Source organism: Gorilla gorilla, chromosome 16 (assembly GCF_029281585.2).
Source record: "Gorilla gorilla gorilla isolate KB3781 chromosome 16, NHGRI_mGorGor1-v2.1_pri, whole genome shotgun sequence".
In the NCBI taxonomy this organism is placed as follows: Eukaryota; Metazoa; Chordata; class Mammalia; order Primates; family Hominidae; genus Gorilla; species Gorilla gorilla.
In genome coordinates, this window is record NC_073240.2 from 55,992,001 (window position 1) to 56,012,441 (window position 20,441).

Genomic DNA, 20,441 nt, shown 5'->3' on the forward strand with positions numbered 1-20,441 from the left:
ACTATCATGAGAACAGTGTAAGGGAAACTGGCCCCATGATTCAATTATCTCCCACCAAGTCCCTCCCACAACACATAGGAATTATGGGAGCTATAATTCAAGATGAGATTTGGGTGGGGATACAGCCAAACCATATCACCCTTCCTTCCTTGTCCTTCTTATTCATTTTTTATCTGGCTATTCTTCAACATTTATCTTTTCATTTTAACTCTAGAATCAGTTTGTATAGTTATAATCTTCAAATACACACATTTTTCCTTTTATTGGATACTTTTTCTTGTCTAGTCATTCAACCAGTAATTCCAGAGTAATGTTAAATAACAAAGGCACATACCAGAAATTTTCATAATAAACATCTGCCTAATACTTTATTGTCAACCAAGAGACTGAAAATTATTTTACTTTTCTTTATTCTTTCTCTCCTATCCTCCTCAACAATTATGGAAGAGCCTCACCAATCTTTGCAAACTTTACACAGTTCCTTCCCAACTCTGTTTGTTCCTACTACTTCACCAAGAAATTTTATACCCTTCCCATATACATGAACACCCAGGTTTACCCTCTTACCTTTGATGTCAGAGGCCACATCATTTATCTGCGTTCTTAATTTCATACCTTAAGGCTTCATCTGAGACTTTGCTCCCTTCAGTCCATGAACATATTCAGTGCTTCACTTTAGAATGAGTGTGTGTATAGCCAGCCTTAGAAATTGTTTTTTTCTTTCCACCTATTTTAACGGAATACAAGATTGAACTGAAATCTTGGAAATATGATTCCATTTATCCTTCTTAGGGTTTACGATTCCTAAATCTAAGGGTATGTGTCTTTTATCATTACTGGAAAATTCTCAGCTATTATCTTTTCATATAGTGCCTCTTCCTTCAGTTTCTCTAATTTCTCCTCATAGAATTCATACTAGATATAAGTTGGAGCTTTTTTTCTTCCCTCTGTGTCTTTTAACCCCTCCAGGACTTTCTCCTTATCTCTGTCTGCTGAATTATGGGTAATTTCCTCTGACCTGCCTTCTAGAATTTCCTCTTCAACTCTGTCAAACCTGTCATTTAACCTCTAACCATTAAGTTTTGAATATCAATGGCTGTATTTTTCATTGTTGGAAGTTTTTGGTTTTTTTTTTTTAATTCAAACCAGTCTGGTATCTTTAATATTGTCTTCTTTTCTGGATTTTTTAGTTCCTTTCATGTTTGTGATTATCTTAAACACTTTGACTTTATGGTCTGCTTCTGATAAGTATATTATTTGAAGTTCTTAAATGTCAAATCCTGCTGGCTGTTTGTTCTGCTGGCCCTTGCTAATGACTGGAGGTAAGAATGAAGAAGAAATAGATTGTAATTTTTCATTGTAATCTCATCCATAGTAGGGTGTTTTTTGGCCTGTGCAGAGATGTTCCATCTGCAAACATTTTTGCTTTGCTTCCACCAAGTAATCCAGAACAAATCCCTTCTTTAAAATGTTAATTTTTGTTAATTTCTTGATTGAACATACCCAGAAAAATTAGGTATTATACACTTTAACCTTAAACCTGTGTTCAAGTCGACTTGTGGTTGTAAATTTTCACAGGAGATTAAAGACATAGACTAGGTTGGCCGGGCACGGTGGCTCATGCCTGTAATCCCAGCACTTTGGGAGGCCAAGGTGGGTGGATCACAAGGTCAGGAGTTCAAGAGCAGCCTGGACAAGATGGTGAAACCCCATCTCTATGAGAAATACAAAAATTAGCTGAGTGTGGTGGTGGGTGCCTGTAATCCCAGCTACTCGGGAGGCTGAGGCAGAGAATTGCTTGAACCCGGGAGGCAGAGGTTGCAGTGAGCCAAGATTGCACCACTGCACTCCAGCCTGGGCGACAGAGCGAGACTCCATCTCAAAAAGAAGAATAAGAAAAAAGAAAAAACCACAGAGCAGGTCCTGGATTTCTGTGTGTTTGGGGACAGAGGGCTGCAGTTTCATCACCCTATTCTCAACAGGCCCAAGGTTTTCTTTACTAAGTCTTTGTAGCCATTATAACAAAGCATCCTGATTACCGATACTGGCAAAACCAACCAAAAGCAAACCACAATCACCATCACGTTGTTTTAAGTTCCATCTGTTGTCTGTTTTTAAGGGGAAGGAGGTGGTCTTAGGGCATTGCCCATATTTTTTTGAGAAATCATCGGTACATTTTTAAAAAATATGTTCATACTTTATCCAGCATTATCTAAGTATCTTATAACAGAAGAGCTTATTAGTTTTATAAATACCTATATTACCCATAACAGAAGAGCTGGAAATAATACCACCATAGAGATTTCCAATTTATAAAAATACCAAGTGAAACATGTCTTAGATTGTTAGCCATCTTGACATCAACTTCAAAAGATCAGAAATTATCTCTCAGATTTCTTAATTTTTTTTTTTTTTTTTTGAGATGAAGTCTTGCTTCGTCACCCAGGCTGGAGTTCAGTGGCATGATCTCGGCTCACTGCAACCTCTGCCTCCCGGGTTCAAGCGATTCTCCCGCCTCAGCCTCCCCAGTAGCTGGGATTACAGGAATGAGCCACCACGCCCAGCTAATTTTGCATTTTCAGTAGAGACTGGGTTTTACCATGTTGGCCAGGCTGGTCTCCAACTCCTGATCTCAGGTGATCTGCCCACTTCAGCTCCCAAAGTGCTGGGATTACAAGCGTGAGCCACCACACCTGGCCTAGATTTCTTGATTTCTTACAATGAATTAGTATGGACTTACTATATGTGAACCTTTTTAAACATTTTTAACGCTGTTTTTATTTTCAAATTGCATTCTTCTGTCTTTTAACATTAACAGTGGCCCCTTTTGAAAACTCTTTTCTCTTGACCCTGCTGCCTCTTTAAGTCCTTTACTCAGTCAATTAACAAACATTTGAGTACCTATTGTGTACCAGGCCTTTTTCTGAGTGACAGTAACAGTTTTGAAGAAAACTACCTAAATCCCTGTCCTTGTTTGTGGAGCTTGTATCTTAGTGGATGTAGACAAATATATAAATATGTCAAGTGAATCACTTGTCAGTCTCTTGGCTAAGAATAATTGTAAATACATCAAGCGGTGAAATATTTACATTGAGTGATATGAAGAAACGCAAAGCAGAACAACAGGTCAAGGAGTGACAATCTGGTTGGGGCCATGAATGGGAGTGACTGCTCTTTTATATAAGGTGGTCAGTAAAGTTCATTGGACAAAGTGGCATTTGAACAGTCTTAAAGGATAGGAGAGGTATACATGGAACACTAGCATTCCAGACAGAGGGAACTGCAAATGCAAGAGATCTGAGGCAGGAACATGCATGACTGCTCCAAGGAGGCCAGTGTGCCTGAGAAGAGTGAGGTGGACAGTGGTAAGAAATAAGGTCAGACGGTCAGAGAAGCCATCTCTCCACATATACCCTCCTCATCCAGCCCATGACTGTACCCTCCCCAGCGTCTCTTGCATCATCTCTCAGCCCTGCCTGATCTTAGTTCAGGCCTTAATCATCCTTGTTTTGTTTATCTGAGATTGTCTACTACAACACTTCCCAAATATAGGTGCTCAATACATGTTTGATAACTTTTTTTTTTTTTCTTGAGACAGAGTTTTGCTCTTGTTGCCCAGGCTGGAGTGCAACCTCCGCCTCCTGGGTTCAAGCGATTCTCCTGCCTCAGCCTCCCAAGTAGCTGGGATTACAGTCATGCGCCACCACGCCCAGCTAATTTTGTATTTTTAGTAGAGATGGGGTTTCTCCATGTTTGTCAGGCTGGTCTCAAACCCTCGACCTCAGCTGATCTGCCTGCCTCGGCCTCCCAAAGTGCTGGGATTACAGGCATGAGCCACTGCGCCCAACCTGATAACATTTTTAATTACTTTTCCAGAATATGTTGTCTTGGCTGGCCCCTCAGTGAGCACCTAATGGAACGTGTATCCCTGAATTTCATTTCCTTTGGCATTACAACCTCTGGTATGAAACTTTGTGATAATAAATACAGTTACATTCACACACAAATTTGACAGACTAGACCACTTTTTTATTACAGCTTAATTGGCACATGGTTCACTGAAGATACACTTCACTTTTACATAGGCTTGTAAATAGAAAAATACATTGATGCACAAAAAAATATAGTACTTCAATACCAAACTTAAATGATTTCCAAAAAGAATACAGGTTATTTCAATAATTAAAGGTGGCTTTTGTGTGTGCACTATATCATGTATACACTTAATTGTATGTTTAAGGCCAGTGGAATCTATAGCTAATTACTCATTTGGTTCTTGAAAACTGAAACATGCAAACATTCTTATTTTTATGTTTAAAGACATTTAATGTGTTATTCTAACACAAATACACCATATAGAATATGCCCTGATATGTAGCTGTAAAATTATGTTGTACTCCACTGAAGTCTTATGGCAACTATATAAGGCACTGCTGTGTGATTATGACCCTGCTCTTTTTTTTTTTTTTTTTTTTTTTTTTGAGACAGAGTCTCCTCTGTCGCCCAGGCTGGAGTGCAGTGGAGCGATCTTGGCTCACTGCAAGCTCTGCCTCCCAGGTTCACGCCATTCTCCTGCCTCAGCCTCCTGAGTAGCTGGGACTACAGGTGCCCACCACCACGCCCAGCCCATTTTTTTTTTTTTTTTTTTTTTTTTTTTTTTTTAGTAGAGATGGGGTTTCACCATGTTAGCCAGGATGGTCTCGATCTCCTGACCTCGTGATCCGCCCTCCTCGGCCTCCCAAAGTGCTGGGATTACAGGTGTGAGCCACCGCACCTGGCCAACCCTGCTCTTGAAATGTCTAAATCTTTTCCTCACTAGCATATACAATTCAAATGCACAGGCCTCCGTGACTTCTTTGGAATTTAAAAGAAGCCTTCATTTCAAGGATACAAATATGTAAAATTTTACCAACCATGGCTAAGTTTGTTATGGGAGTAGTAGAAGGACAGTGGGAAAAAAAATAGGTTTTTTCATGATACTTATTTTTTTCCTTTTTTAAAAATAAATTTAGGGGGTACAAGTACAGTTTAGATACATGAATATATTGTGTAGTCATAAAGTCTGGGCTTCTAGTGTAACCATCACCCAAATATACTTGTATTTTTCTAATTACAGTTCTACCAAACATTTGCCACCACAAAATACATGTATTTTTATTCTTTATTTAAATTATGGTGAGTGATATTTCTTCCTAAATAGCCATTAAGATCTCTGGAAGTTTTGATCTACTTTATTCAAACCACTTTAATAAATAAGACTTTTCACCTAAATGAAATACCTTTGAATTTTATAAACAACTTCCATGAAACATATATTAAAACCACCTTTAATTTGGTATGAAGACACTTTGGCAATGCAGCGGAATAAATGATCTTGGCAAGATCCAGCAAGTACACTAAATGCTCATGAGCTCTACGAAAAATATAGGCTATAGAATACTTCATTTTTCTCTCATTAAACTACAGTACAAATGTGACTGCTTCAGTATGAACATCTATCTTCCACCAAATAGCAAACAGGCATCTTATGTAATTAAAAACTAATTATTTCAATTCCACCAATGGAAAAGCAAAACAAGTTGCAAATATCAACAATACAGAGCCTGCTGGTAAAGACAGAGATGAGTAATTTATAAGCTAATTAAGCTGCAGCCTGAGGATGCCAGATCAACATTATAAATATGAAGAAAAAGAAACTAAATATTTACTCATCACAAATAACTCGGCATAAGCACCAGCTATGTTCAGGTGCGGCCAGCACATAGGCCAAGTATAAATGTACAATCACAGTGAACTAAAGCCATAAAATCTAGTTCCCTGACCCTTCAATCAACCATTCAGAGCAATGGGAATATAGCGGGGAGACAGAAGTCCCACTTTGGTTGCTCATATTACATTAAGCCAGCCTGCCCCACCCCAATCCCCTTCCCACCAACAAAAAAGTCACTGTGAGTGTATAATTGGTCAATCCAGTTTATCCAAGGTCTATAGATATAGCCATGATTTGTCCTATATTCATGTTAAATAGAATGCTTACATAAAATTAATACTCAAAGACATTGAGCTGATGTGCATGTATATTCTTATTTAACATGTAAGTGGCTTTAATGGTATTTTAGAATGTCACCTATGGCATGAGTCTTTAAATCTGGATTGAAGACTGTGGCGGTTTTATAACTGCATGTAAGATCTTAAATGTAAGACTCTGGGCCTACCTACATTAAGGCAGGTGACAGTACCCTCATTCATTCTACATAATAAATACACTCTTCTGTGACTACAAAATTCTGAATCCTTGAATGATTTACTATAATAGGCTAAGGTTTTATAAGGCACTTTTGGCTCTGAAATATTTCTCCTAACTCTCAGGCTGAATCTTAAAGAAATATTTACAAAGCTGCAACAAATTAATTTTAGAACCGGATGCTTTATTCGTAGGTCTAATGGGGATGGTGAGAAGCAATTTGTACACAATGCCCATTAATCTCTCACTGTGCCATGTATCAATCATAGAGAAGATCCCAGGCATGGGCCACCTGAACTACTATGTCGCTTACTTGACTTCTCAACAGCCACATGCCCCTTTCTCCTTTTCTTCACTTAACTGATCCGTAGAGGCATGACCATTTGATCGCACCACTCCTTCAGGAATCCAGGACTTGTCCACACACCGTTCCATTCGCTTCATTATCAGGTCCAGAAGCATCTCAATTGCTTGGCTTATGTTTGTCCCATTGGCAGCACTAGTTTCAAAATAAGGGATTCTGGAAGACAGAGACAACTGAGGTAACAACATGTGGAGGGAAAGGACAGTGACCTTTGCTCTTGATAATTCAAATTAGAGAATCGATAGAATACAAATATACAAGATGACAAACATTTTACCACCCCAGAGTCCATTAAAAAGTGAAAAAGACAATAAAATACTCACACTGCATTTCCAGTAGATATGCAAAACTGGAAATTTTAGACTCTTCAAAATATCAATTTTCGACTGGGTGCAGTGGCTCACAGTTCCCAGCACTCTGGGAGGCTTAGGTGGGCAGATCACCTGAGGTCAGGAGTTCAAGACCAGCCTGGCCAACATGCAGAAACCCCATCTCTACAAAAAATACAAAAATTAGCCACGAATGGTGGCATACACCTGTAATCCCAGCTACTGGGGAGCCTGAGGCTCAAGAATCACTTGAACCTGGGAGGCAGAGGTTGCAGTGAGCCAATATTGTGCCACCGCACTCCAGCCTGGGCAATAGAGTTAGACTGTCTCAAAAAAAATCAATTTTCATTTTTTTAAAGGACCATATTTATTCAATATATATTTTGGCAATACATATTGATTTACTGTAAAAAATTTATAAAAAGATATAAGTAGGGGATTCTGGAAGACAGAGACAGAATTAAATCTTTTTTCGTTTAAGTTTTTGGAGGGTTTTCTGTTTTGAGACAGAGTCTCTATCACCCAGGCTGGAGTGCAGTGGCACGATCTCAGTTCCCAGGGGACTTCCCAGGCATCGGTCCTCCTACCTCAGCTTTCCAAGTAGCTGGGACCACAGGCGCACACCACCACACCTGGCTAATTATTGTATTTTTTTGTAGAGACAGGGTTTTACCATGTTCCCCAGGCTGGTTTCGAACTCCTGAGCTCAAGCTACCCACCCGCCTTGGCCTCCAAAGTGCTGGGAATACAGGTGTGAGCTGCTGCACCCGGCCTAGTTTTAAGAATTTAAAACTTGATTCTTGGTATGAAAGCCGTTTAAATTCCTCTAAGTGAAAAGTAAAACTTGAAAACTTTTAGAAGAAAATATAACAGACTTATCTTTTTGACATTGGAATAAGAAAGGATTTCTTAATACAGCCATAAAAGCTCAAACCACAGAGAACAAGTTTGATAATCTTGACAATGTTAAAGTTTAAAACTTTGGTGCCACAACATATATCATAAGCAAAGTTAAAAGATGAGCGACAGGCCAAAATACATGGCATTTCATATAACTTGCAAACGGGTTAGCATCCGAAAAAATAATTCCTCAAATGAATTAAAGTAATAAACAAGATAATACGAAACAGACTAAGGATATGCACGGGAAATTCTAAGAAATTACATTTATGAAAAAATGTTCAACCTCACCCAAAATAAGGGAAATGCAAGTTAAAATAATGGTATATTAACTCACACCTATCAGATTGGCAAAAATATAGAAATCTCCCAATATCAAGTATTGCCAAGGAGAAGAAAAGAGGAACTTGCATTTACTGCTTATGTAAGTACAAACTGTTATAACTACTTTGGAAAATAAGACGGTAATATCTGGTAAAACTGAAACATGCATGCACTATGACCCAGCAACAGCACTCCTGGGTATACATCTAAAGCAGAGCCAAGGCATGTTGATGGGCAGGAAGTGAGTTACAGGGATACATGAGACATCAGCAATCCCTCAGTCCTTAGGGCAAGTGAGAAGGTCTTAGGGCAGCCAGAGTCGCTGAACCAGTCTCCTCCAAACTTGAGCAGCCTTATCTATTTATCCCAGTGAGCTCTACAAATATTATCATTTTCTGCAGGTGCCATGCTATGAAAAATATTCAGAAACCCTGTGCTGGAGCAGCACTATCCAATAGAACTTCCCACAGTGAAAGGAACTTTCCATATGTATATCATCCAGTACAATAACTACTAGCCACATGTAGCTATTGAGCACTTAAAATGTGGCTAATGCAACCAAAAACGTGACTTTTTTGTTTTTGTTTTTGTTTTGTTTTGTTTTTTAGAGATGGAGTCTCACTTTGTTGCCCAGGCTGGAGTGTAATGGTGTGATATTGGCTCATTGCAACCTCTGCCTCCCAAGTTCAAGCGATTCTCGTCCCTCAGCCTCCCAAGTAGCTGGGACTACAGGAACATGCCACCACTCCCAGCTAATTTTACCATGTTGGCCAGGCTGGTCTCAAACTCCTGACCTCAAGTGATCTGTCTGCCTCCACTCCCAAAGTGCTGGGATAAGAGGCGTGAGCCACCACACCTGGCCAAAAAACCTGAACTTTTAATTTTAACTTAAATAGCTACATGTGACCAGTGGCTATCATACTGGATAGTGCAGCCCTAGAGAAGCTCTCACATATGTACACGTGGCATCGTCTAATGGAATAGATATTGCAGAACTATTTGTAATAGGGAAAAAATTTACCTAAACGTCCATAAATAAGCGCATGAATAGTGATAGTTTTATACAATGAATTATACAATGCTTAAACTGTATCAACATGGCAAAAATTAAACGTTGAATTAAAAAACCAACTTGTATGATACAAGATCATTTGTGTGAAGAACACAATTACACATCATTATAAAAACATCTATGTAGTAAAAGTACAACTTCTTGGACTAGAAATATATAATTTTGACTGCTTTTAGCTAAAAGTAAACAAAAATTGTGGCTCAAATTGGCATGAATCACAAGTAGGAATTTATTGTAATGCATAATGAACACAGAACTAGAGAGTTTCCAGTGTTAATTCGGTTGCCAAACGGTAGAAACAAAGAGCCTAGATTCATCTCATCCTTCTGTTCTGCCATCCTCCACATGTCAGCTTTCTCCACAATCTGACTCCCTTCATGACCCCAGAAGTTAAAACATTCCAGGCATCACATCTCAACACACCAAAGTTCCAAGGAAAAAAGGACTCTTCCTCTGTGTGCCTCCCTCAGGAGAGAGGAAATCTTTCCCACAAGTCCCTGGAAGACTTTCCCTCATGTCTCATTGGTCAAAACTGTATCACATGCCAATGCCTAAACCAAACTCTGGCAAGAGGAATGGTACACCACCATCACTGGCTTAAACCAATCAGTCTTCCTGGGCTGGTGGCTGGCACCTGCCTCTCTTAAGTAGCATGTCCTCTAGAAGCAGAGTAGATAGCTAAAGAAAATTGAGATTCTATAAATAAAGGCATGAATATTGTCTAGGCAACCAACAACATCTGCTATAGGAAGTAGACATAGTGTGGTTCCCTCTGAGGAGGTAGGAAGGAGAATGGAATCAGCAAGGAATTTTAAAAGGGACTTCAATTGTATCTGTAAGAAAATTTTATTTTTTATTTATGCATAATATATTTTCAGAGTAAATATTATCATTTAATACACTGATATAATGTGTAAAGATTAGTATACTTGGGATTGCCATAATCTTAAATATTTGTCTTTTCTTTATTCTAGAACAACTGCAATTTTTCCCTCCTAGCTATTTCAAGATATACAATGGATTGTTGAAACTATAGTCACCCTACTGATCCTTCTAACACTACATCTTATTTCTTCTATCAAACCATATGTTTGTACCTATTAATCAATCTCTCTTCATCCTCCACTCCCTCCTACCCTTTCTGGCCTCTGGTATTCTCCAATCTACTCTCTATCTTCATGAGATCCACCTTTGTAGCTCCCACATATGAGTAAGACCATGCAACATTTGTCTTTCTGTGTTTGGCTATTTCACATAACATAATGATCTCCAGTTCCATCCAAGCTGCTGCAAATGATGGGATTTCATTCTTTTTATGGTGGAATAACATTCCATTGTATATATAAACCATATTTTATTTATCCATTTATCCATTGATGGGTAGATTGATTGCATATCTTAGCTCTTGTGGATAGTGCTGCAATAAACATGGGAGGACAGAGAGCAAATACCCTTTTGATATATCTGATATACATCTCTATATATCTTTTGGGATATATATATCTCTCTCCTAAGAAAACTTACATAAAACTTTTAAGAAAACTTCCACTAATATACATACACATATATATGTGTATGTGTGTATATATACATACACATATATGTGTGTATGTGTGTATATATACATATATACACATATACGTGTATGTGTGTACATATACATATATACACATATACGTGTATGTGTGTACATATACATATATACACACATACGTGTGTGTACATATACATATATACACACATACGTGTGTGTACATATACATATATACACACATACGTGTGTGTACATATACATATATACACACATATATGCATGTGTGTACATGTACATATATACGCACATATATGCGTAGGTGTGTACATGTACATATATACGCACATATATGCGTAGGTGTGTACATGTACATATATACGCACATATATGCGTAGGTGTGTACATGTACATATATACGCATATGTGTGTATGTGTGTACATGTACACACATACACATGTGTATAGTGTATATATGTGTGTATGTATACATACACATACATATATAAGTACACACATATGTATGTGTGTATATATACATACACACATATATATGTATGTGTATGTATACATACACACATGTGTATATATACACACATATATATATTAGTGGAGTTGCTGGATCATATGGTAGTTCTATTTTTAGTTTTTTTTTTAAGAACATCCATACTTTTCTCCATAGTGCTTATACTAATTTACTTTCCCACCAACAATGTACAGGTTCACCTTTCTCTGCATCCTCACCAGCATCCACTTTTGCCTGTATTTAGGTGTGTGTTTTTTTTTTTTTTTTTGAGGCGGGGGGGAATTACTGCCTATATTTTGGATAAAAGTCATGTTAATTGGATGAGAGGTTATCTCATTGCAGTTTTGATTTGCCTTTCTCTGAGTAGTGATATTGAGCATTTTTTCATACACCTGTTTGCCATTTGTAGATCTTTTGAGAAATGTCTATTCAGATCTTTTGCCTGTTTTTAAAACAGATTATTTGTTTTTGCTATTGAGTTATTTGAGCCCCTTATATATTCTCGTTATTAATCCCTGATCAGATGGGTAGTTTGCAAATATTTTATCCCATTCTATGGGTTATCTCTTCATTTTGTTGTTTCCTTTGCTGTGTAGAAGCTTTTTAGCTTGATATAAATCCCATATTTCTATTCTTGTGTTGGTTGCCTGTGTTTTGTGGTCTTACACAAAAAGTTTTTGTCCAGACGAATGACCTGGAGTGTTTCCCAAATGTTTTCTTCTAGTAGTTTCATACTTTCAAGTCCAATATTTAAGTTTTGAGTTGATTTTTATATATGGTGAGAGATAGGGGTCTAGTTACATTGTTCTGCATGTGGATATGTAGTTTTCCCAGCATCATTTATTGAAGAGAATGTCCTTTCCCCTCTGTTCTTGGTACTTTTGTCCAAGATGAGTTGTCTGTAAATGCATGGATTTATATCTGGGTTCTCTGTTCTGTTCCATTGGTCTATGTGTCTGTTTTATGCCAGTACCATGCTGATTTGGTTCCTATAGCTTTGAAGTAAACTTTGAAGTCAAACAGTGTGAGGTCTCCAGCTTTGGGCTTTTTTCCTCAGGATTGTGTCAGTTATTGAGGGTCTTTCGTGGTTCCATACAAATTTTAGGATTTTTTTCGATATTTGTGAAGAATATTATTGGTATTTGGATAGGGATTGCATTGAGTCAGTAAATTGCTTTGGGAAGTGTTATCATTTTAACAATATTAATTTTTCCAGCCCAAAAGTATGGAATATTTTTCCATTTTTGGTGTCCTCTTCAATTTCTCTCATCTGTGTTTTATAGTTTTCCTTGTATAGATGCTTCACTTCTTTGGTTAAATTGATTTCTAGGTATTTTATATTCTTTGTAGCTATTGTAAATGAGATTTCTTTCTTGATTTCTTTTTCAGATTGTTCCCTGTTGGTGTATATAAATGCTAATGATTTTTGTATGTTGATTTTGTATCCTAAAGCTTTACTGAATTCGTTGATCAGTTCTAAATGTTTTTTGGTGTAATCTTTAGGTTAGAAAAAAACTCTTAAAGCAGGCCTGTGGCAAGAAGGCCCAGAAAAGTTAAGCGGTCTGATTAATGTTATTCAGCTAATAAATGACAGAGAAGCAAGCAGGCTCTTCCTGTTTTCCTATACAGTTCCTCATATACTATACTACGTCTTGTAAAACAAAATAGGAAATGTCTTCTCAGTGTTTAGTTCAAAGAATACTGATTTCCAAAACTACTAACTAGAAGAAAAAAACTGGGTGAATTCAAATTTTGCAACATGCTATTTTATTAAATGAGTTTTCTGGACTATAACTTTTTTTTTTTTTTTTTTTTAGCTTTTGCCCCTTTTTTGCTTCACGGATTTCTTGTATATGCTCTTCAGAGTGTTCTGGTTTGCCTGAATTGAAACTAGCTGATATATATGAGTCATTTAAAATTGAAGGAAAAAATAACTAAAATTATTTCTTGAGCTACCCAATACTACGTGTCTTACATACATGATTCACTAAATATAACCACTACCGTATTCAGGTACACAATATTCCCATTTCACAAATGATTAAACTAAGGCTGAGAAAGATGAAAGGAACTTGCCCAATTCACAATGCTAGAAAGTAGCAGAGTTAGGATTTGGGTCCACAGCTAATTCCAATGCAGCCAGCTTAACCATAGGTTCTACTGGTTCCAAACTAGTATGAGGATTTTCAAAATAAATAAATCTTACGCACTGTACAAGAAGAAAACGCTGGCTTTGGGGAGTGTTCAGAGGTCACTGGCCATGTTTATCAAAGGCTTTGCCACTTACCAACTCCAGACTATATTTCTGGACCATACACTTGAAGACATTCTGAATTTTACAGCATCAAGTTGCTCAAGAGCAACAAATCTTTTTTTTTTTTTTGAGACAGAGTCTCACTTTGTTGCCCAGCCTGGAGTGCAGTGGCGCCATCCTGGCTCACTGCAAGCTCCGCCTCCCGGGCTCACACCATTCTCCTGCCTCAGCCTCCCAAGAAGCTGGGATTACAGGCGGCTGCCACCACGCCCGTTTAATTTTTTGTATTTTTAGTACAGACGGTGTTTCACCATGTTAGCCAGGATGGTCTCGATCTCCTGACCTCGTGATCCACCCGCCTCGGCCTCCCAAAGTGCTGGGATTACAGGCATGAGCCACCGCGCCCAGCCCATCAAATCTTAAGTATACATTTGTTTTGTTATCCAAAGACCTGTGGTACAGGTGTAATTTTTAAATAACTCACAAAGCATTGCTTCAAAACTGTATAGCTGTTTTTCACATAATCTTGAGAAATCAGTCTTCTTGTCGAAGTCATCCTTTATACATATGAGATGGTCTTTGCAACAGGATTAATCAAGTGACAAATTCATCGTGCTTTTCAATAAAGCCATGAAAGTCGTGATAACATTGTATTTCCTTCAACTGTTGACTTCATGGCCACCATTTGTGAGGAATCTAACCAAAATGTTCTTAGATATCAGAACAACAAAGCAAAGTTATTTTATTATCTCAGGGAGTCCTGCAATTGAATTCAGTAAAGTATTTCTTAAATTTATTAGAACTTTAAAGTCCTCCACGATTACTTTTCTTGAAGAATGTTTTTGTTTTTCTGTATTCTCATAACATGTTAACAACTACATCAGTCACTCTGATTACAATTTACCTTACTCTTTTATTCTTTCTTGGCTAGTAACAGCTTCTATATGAGAGCTTGGTAAAGTTTTCTTTTTTAACTTGTTAATGCTTTTACAGATGTTTTCAGAACTCTTTGGCTTCTGATGTTACTAAGAAGCATATTTAGATCAAGGGTTCCCAATCCCCAAGCCAAAGACTGGTACCAATCCATGGCCTGTTAGAAACCAGGCCACACAGCAGGAGGTAAGCAGGGGGCCAGCGAGCAAGCGAAGTTTCATCTGTATTTACAGCTGCTCCCCATCACTCACATTACCACCTGAGCTCTGTCTCCTGTCAGATTAGCAGCATCATTAGATTCTCATAGGAGCACAAGCCATATTGTGAACTGCCCATGTGAGGGATCTAGGTTGCACTCTCCTATGAGAATCTAATGCCTGATGATCTGTCACTGTCTCCTATCACCCCCAGATGGGACTGTCCAGTTGCAGGAAAACAAGCTCAGGGCTCCCACTGATTCTACATTATGGTGAGCCGTATAATTATTTCATTATATATTGCAATGTAGTGATAATAGAAATAAAGTGCACAATAAATGTAATATGTTTGAATCATTCCGAAACCACCCCCACCTCCACTGGTCCATGGAAAGATTGTCTTCCATGAAACCAGTTCCCAGTGCCAAAAAGGTTGGGGACCACTGATTTAGAGGATATATGTGTAGGGACATAAGGCTATTTTTCTAGTATGATTCCTCAGTAATGCTGTCTTATTATTTGATAACTTCCTCCAGGAGGTGATAAGGCCTTGCAACTGAATCTCTGCAATTCTCTGCTTTAGCACAGCTATTAAAAACTGGTTGAGGCTGGGTGCGATGGTTCATGCCTGTAATCCCAGCACTTTGGGAGGCCGAGGTGGGCGGACCACAAGGTCGGGAGATAGAGACCATCCTGGCTAACATGGTGAAACCCCGTCTCTACTAAAAATACAAAAAATTAGCCAGGCATGGTGGCGGACGCCTGTAGTCCCAGCTACTCGGGAGGCTGCGGCAGGAGAATGGCGTGAACCCGGGAGGTGGAGCTTGCTGTGAGCCAAGATCACGCCACTGCACTCCAGCCTGGGCGACAGAGCGAGACTCCGTCTCAAAACAACAACAACAACAACAAAAACTGGTTGAGAAACTATCACCTCATTTGAGTGTTTATCCACCCACCTGTGAGTTCTGCAAGGCGGAGTTGCTCCACTAACTCCACCATGCTCATATTCTATCATCCTTTTATTTGCTGACTCTAAAATATCTTAATCAGAAAAAAGTTTGTTGGGAAAAATGACATGGTCTTCACAGTTTTTAAACCTCCTGCTTGCCTCTTAGTTACTGTCAATCTTTTTTCCTCCATCTATCACCTTGCACACAAAATGAAGATAATGCATCTCTGTCCCTCACTAGTCACATGTAATATTTGATTAACAACTTGAAGAGGCAATCCTTTGTGACTGGAGTCAATATGTGTTTATTTATCAAGAATCTATAATATTATTGAGCTAAAATCCTGGGGATAGCTTGTGATGCCATTGTTACAAGAATAGAATTTTAGAATGAGATTTTTCAAAATGTAAATTGTTACATTTTCTTCATTATGATCTCTCTCAATTATATCCATTAAAAATCAGTTAATGTCCACAGAACATTTCTTATACTTAAGGAGAGGGCTTGACCATTCTATCACCTTTCAGAAATACATTACATGAAAAAGTAGTTGAAAAACTCAGATCTCCCGCAACAGAATAAATTGGAAATTTTTTAAAAAGTAGTTGAACAGTAAGCTTTTTTAAAATGCTAAATCACAATAATGTATACTTCATTTTAAAAATTCTCTCAAAATCAGTTACAAATATCTTTCCAACTCCAGAGTCTCCAGCCTCATTTGATTCCTTAATTTTCCTCCACAGCTCCTGAAAATTACTTCACCATCATTTTTGAGGAATAAGTGAGAAAACATAGTGAAACTACTTTGAAAACTATAAAACCTGTGCATGGACGTTATCAACAACATGGATCAATGGTTAAGAGTCATAACCTCAGGCCGGTCGCGGTAGCTCACGCCTGTAATCCCAGCACTTTGGGAGGCTGAGACGGGTGGATCACCTGAGGTCAGGAGTTCAAGACCAGAAACCCCGTCTCTACTAAAAATACAAAAATTAGCCAGGCGTGGTGACAGGCGCCTATAATCCCAGCTACTCAGGAGGCTAAGGCAGGAGAATCACTTTAACCTGGGAGGCGGAGGTTGCAGTGAGCCGAGATCGTGCCATGGCAATCCAGCCTGGGCAACAGAGGGAGACGCCGTCTCAAGAAAAAAAAAAAAAAAAAGTCATAACCTCTGGAGTCATGCTGCCTGGCTTCAAATCCTAGTAGGACATCTTACCAACCGTGATTCTGACAAAAGTTTAACCTCTGTGCCTCCGCTGCTTCATCTGTAATACCAAATAACATCAGTATCTTCTTGTAAGGATTAAATGAGTTAATATTTAAAGCACTTAGATCAGAACGTGACACATGTACAAACAATAAATGTTTCTTATTTCCAACACAGAATTGGGTTAGGTGATAAAAGCTTATTTGTAATGATGTTATTTAAAACTCAGAACACAGCCAGGCACCGTGGCTCACACCTGTAATCCCAGCACTTTGAGAGACCAAGGCAGGGTCGGAGTTGAGGTCAGGAGTTCAAGATCAGCCTGGCCAACATGGTGAAACCCCGTCTCTACTAAAAACACAAAAATTAGCTGGGCATGGTGGCACGTGCCTGTAGTCCCAGCTACTAGGGAGGCTGAGACGGGAGGATCTCTTGAACCCAGGAGGCAGAGGTTGCAGTGAGCCGAGATGGTGCTACTGCACTCCACCCTGAGCAACAGAGGGAGACTCTGTCTCAGAAAAGAAAAACAAAAACTCAGAATACATCATCCCAAAAAAGCAATGTCACTAGCAACATGGTAAACATTAAATTCTCAATCTGTGTGTTGTGTGAAAAAAAAAAGAATAAAAAATAAAAATAAATTTGCAAACTAACCCATGAACACTGGTTTAATCCACAATGTAGCTGATCTATAAAATCTACAATACTGCTCTAATTCTGGTACCTGAGACCATGCCTCCCTACATCAAGAGATGCTACACTCAGACCTGTCCTGGCCAAAGTGCTTTGTGCCCCCAAAGCATTTGCCTCCCTTACTCCTCATTAAACTCCTCACTTTCCAAGCAATCTTCATGAAATGCTGGAAGACAATGGATCTTACTCTACTGATTAATACTGAGGTATAAATGATGCTTCTAGCAGAGCTGTGAGCTACTGTCCAATGTTTGTTAACTTAAGCAAATATTTAATTGGTATAATTTCAAGGTATAAGAGCTCTAACTTTTCAAGTTACTCATGCTAAAAGACACACAATATTAACAAGACATAGTTTAGATTTGTAACTCCAAATTCAAGTAACAAACTTCTTTCAATTAAAAGTATATTTTCTTGCCATTTGTAAACCTCTAGGTCATGGGACCAGGAGTCAGGTTAACAACTTTAAAAATCCTTAGACTAATCACTCAGAGTTTTCTGAGCAATTTGAGGCAGTAAGATTTTCATTTCTACAGGAATAAGTGAATACAGTTCACTCCACTCTCAGCTGTGTGCCAGTAATTGGGCTGTAATCTCATCTAGCAAACTAGATGAGAGCCATAGAAAAGACCCTGAATTAAGACTTTCTTTCCATAAGAAAATGATGTTCCAGGCTGGAGGCGGTGGCTCACCTGTAATCCCAGCACTTTGGGAGGCCGAGACTTGTGCATCACTTGAGGCCAAAAGTTCAGGATCAACCTGGCCAACATGGTGAAACCTCGTCTTTACTTAAAAAATATATAAAAATTAGCTGGGCACAGTGGTGCACACCTGTAGCCCCAGCTACTCAGGAGGCTGAGGCAGGAGAATCGCTTGAACCTGGGAGGCAGAGGTTACAGTGAGCCAAGATCGTGTCACTGCACTCCAGCTGGGTGACAGAGCTAGACTCCATCTTAAAAAAAAAAAAAATTCAAGATGATGTATTGTTCCCATTTTAACCATAGAAAGAGTGCTATTGTTCCTTTTCTCCACATGGTGGTGCTAATGTAGCACCACCATGGAGCCGTATTGCCAAAGACGAAAAAATTCAGCACTGCTCATCGTGTTATCATCTGTAAGTGGCCACTTAAAGGCCATTTGGAGTACATGCAGACCATTAATTATAATGCATTTCCAAAAATAGATTAATCACAAATTTTAAAACAAAAAATTTAAGTAAACAGATTCAAATCAATGAGACGGGCGTAAGCATTTGCAGTTTTTCACCAAGATCTTGCTTGTGGCGTAGGTCAGCATCCTGATTTCTTTTCCATTATTTATTCTCACAAAACTAGAAGATCCTAAATCTCAGTTAGAGGTTGCCAGGAATAACAGCAAGTATGTTTGGTGGTTCTGTCAAATGGCTGTTGGTATTTGGCTCACATGTAGATCTAGAAATTATGAACAAACGTCTCACTAAAGTGAGAAGCGAGTTTCACACTACTTTTCATAGTCTGTTGGATGCTAATTGAACAACATTTCCAGGAAATGGCTGGTGTGCTGACTGTTTGAACCTGGGATATTGCGGCAAATGAAATCCAGATCCTCTGCTGAGTTAAATGGAGCTCTGCGAATCAGTCTTGTATGTTTGATTATGACTTATTTGTGTACTTTTCAAACATGCCCAATGCTACACCGCTAAGTTATTTCTCAAATCAAGAAAAGATGTAATCAAGTTTGTAAAAAACTAAACTATTAGAGATCAAGCTATTTGTACCGCATTTCATCTAGTTCAAACTAGAGAAAACAGTGAGCATGCTGTTGAATTAAGCTACTTGAAATACCTGAAATGATCCATACTGATATTATTAATGTTGTAAATAAATATTTTTAATTCCTCTTTCATTCCAGAACTCTTGAGCATCTTCCTCAGCAATAACCAGCAGCCTTCAGCAGGAAGAACATCATCTTAAATTTGCTGCCCATTTCTTTGCACAGTACACAAAATATGTACATTCAGTTGCCATTCTTAGTTCACATTCTTTTTTTTTTTTTTTTTTTTAGAGGCGGAGTCTCGCTCTTTTGCTCAGGCTGGAGTGCAATGGTATGATCTTGGCTCACTGCAACCTCTGCCTCCTGGGTTCAAGCAATTCTCCTGCCTCAGCCTCCCAAGTAGCTGGGATTACAGGCACCCACCATCATACCCAGCTAATTTTTATATTTTTGTAGAGACGGGGTTTCACCATGTTGGCCAGGCTGGTCTCGAACTGCTGAGCTCAGGTGATCCACCCACCTCAACCTCCCAAAGTGCTGGGATTACAGGCATGAGCCACCATGCCAAGCTTTAGATCACATTCACAGTTTTCTCTATTTTCCTCAACTCTGAATCAAGAACAAAGGCTTATTATGACCACCAACTATCCTCTGTGAATAAAGTATAGACAGACATTTCAATGCAACCATATTTAGTCACAGAGTGAAGCCCTTGTCTGCTCACTTGTGGTTGGTGCTCCCTCACTACCAATGCCAAGGTCCCTTCCCAGCCTATATCATAGGTGATGTAATTAACTGGGTGAGAAAAAAAATCTTCCTCTCTTTAGCCTGGATTTTCCAATGAGAAGTCATTGAGCATATTTCACTCACTCATGCATGGCACAAGTAGACAACTGGTTCATATCCTGTACAAGAATGACTTTGTCCAAAGAAAATATCTGCTAGCATGCTCACCTGTCAAGCAAAATGTCTGCTAGCATGCATCTTTGATAGGAACTCAAAGTGTTGTCTTGAACCAGCAGCAGCAACATCTGGAAACTGATCATCAGTATACATTTGTGGGCTCCAACCCAGACCTACTGAATCAGAAACTGCAGGACCCAGTGTTCAGGTGATTGATTCTGATGCACACTGAAGCTTGAGATCTAATAGTGTCTTCCAAAAG

General features: G+C 38.7%; 1 protein-coding gene across 7 annotated transcripts in view; it reads right to left on the reverse strand.

Moving 5' to 3' along the window:
* Positions 1 to 4,007: 4,007 nt before the first annotated feature.
* The window catches only part of RAB27A (RAB27A, member RAS oncogene family), a 93,718-nt gene continuing 77,284 nt past the window's right edge, over positions 4,008 to 20,441 (reverse strand). For all 7 annotated transcript variants that reach the window (XM_055363186.2, XM_063698558.1, XM_004056221.5 and 4 more), the window contains one exon: positions 4,008 to 6,764. In XM_055363186.2, coding sequence (XP_055219161.1) covers positions 6,566 to 6,764 — 199 coding nt within the window. In that variant the 3' untranslated portion in view covers positions 4,008 to 6,565. The remainder of the gene's footprint in view (positions 6,765 to 20,441) is intronic.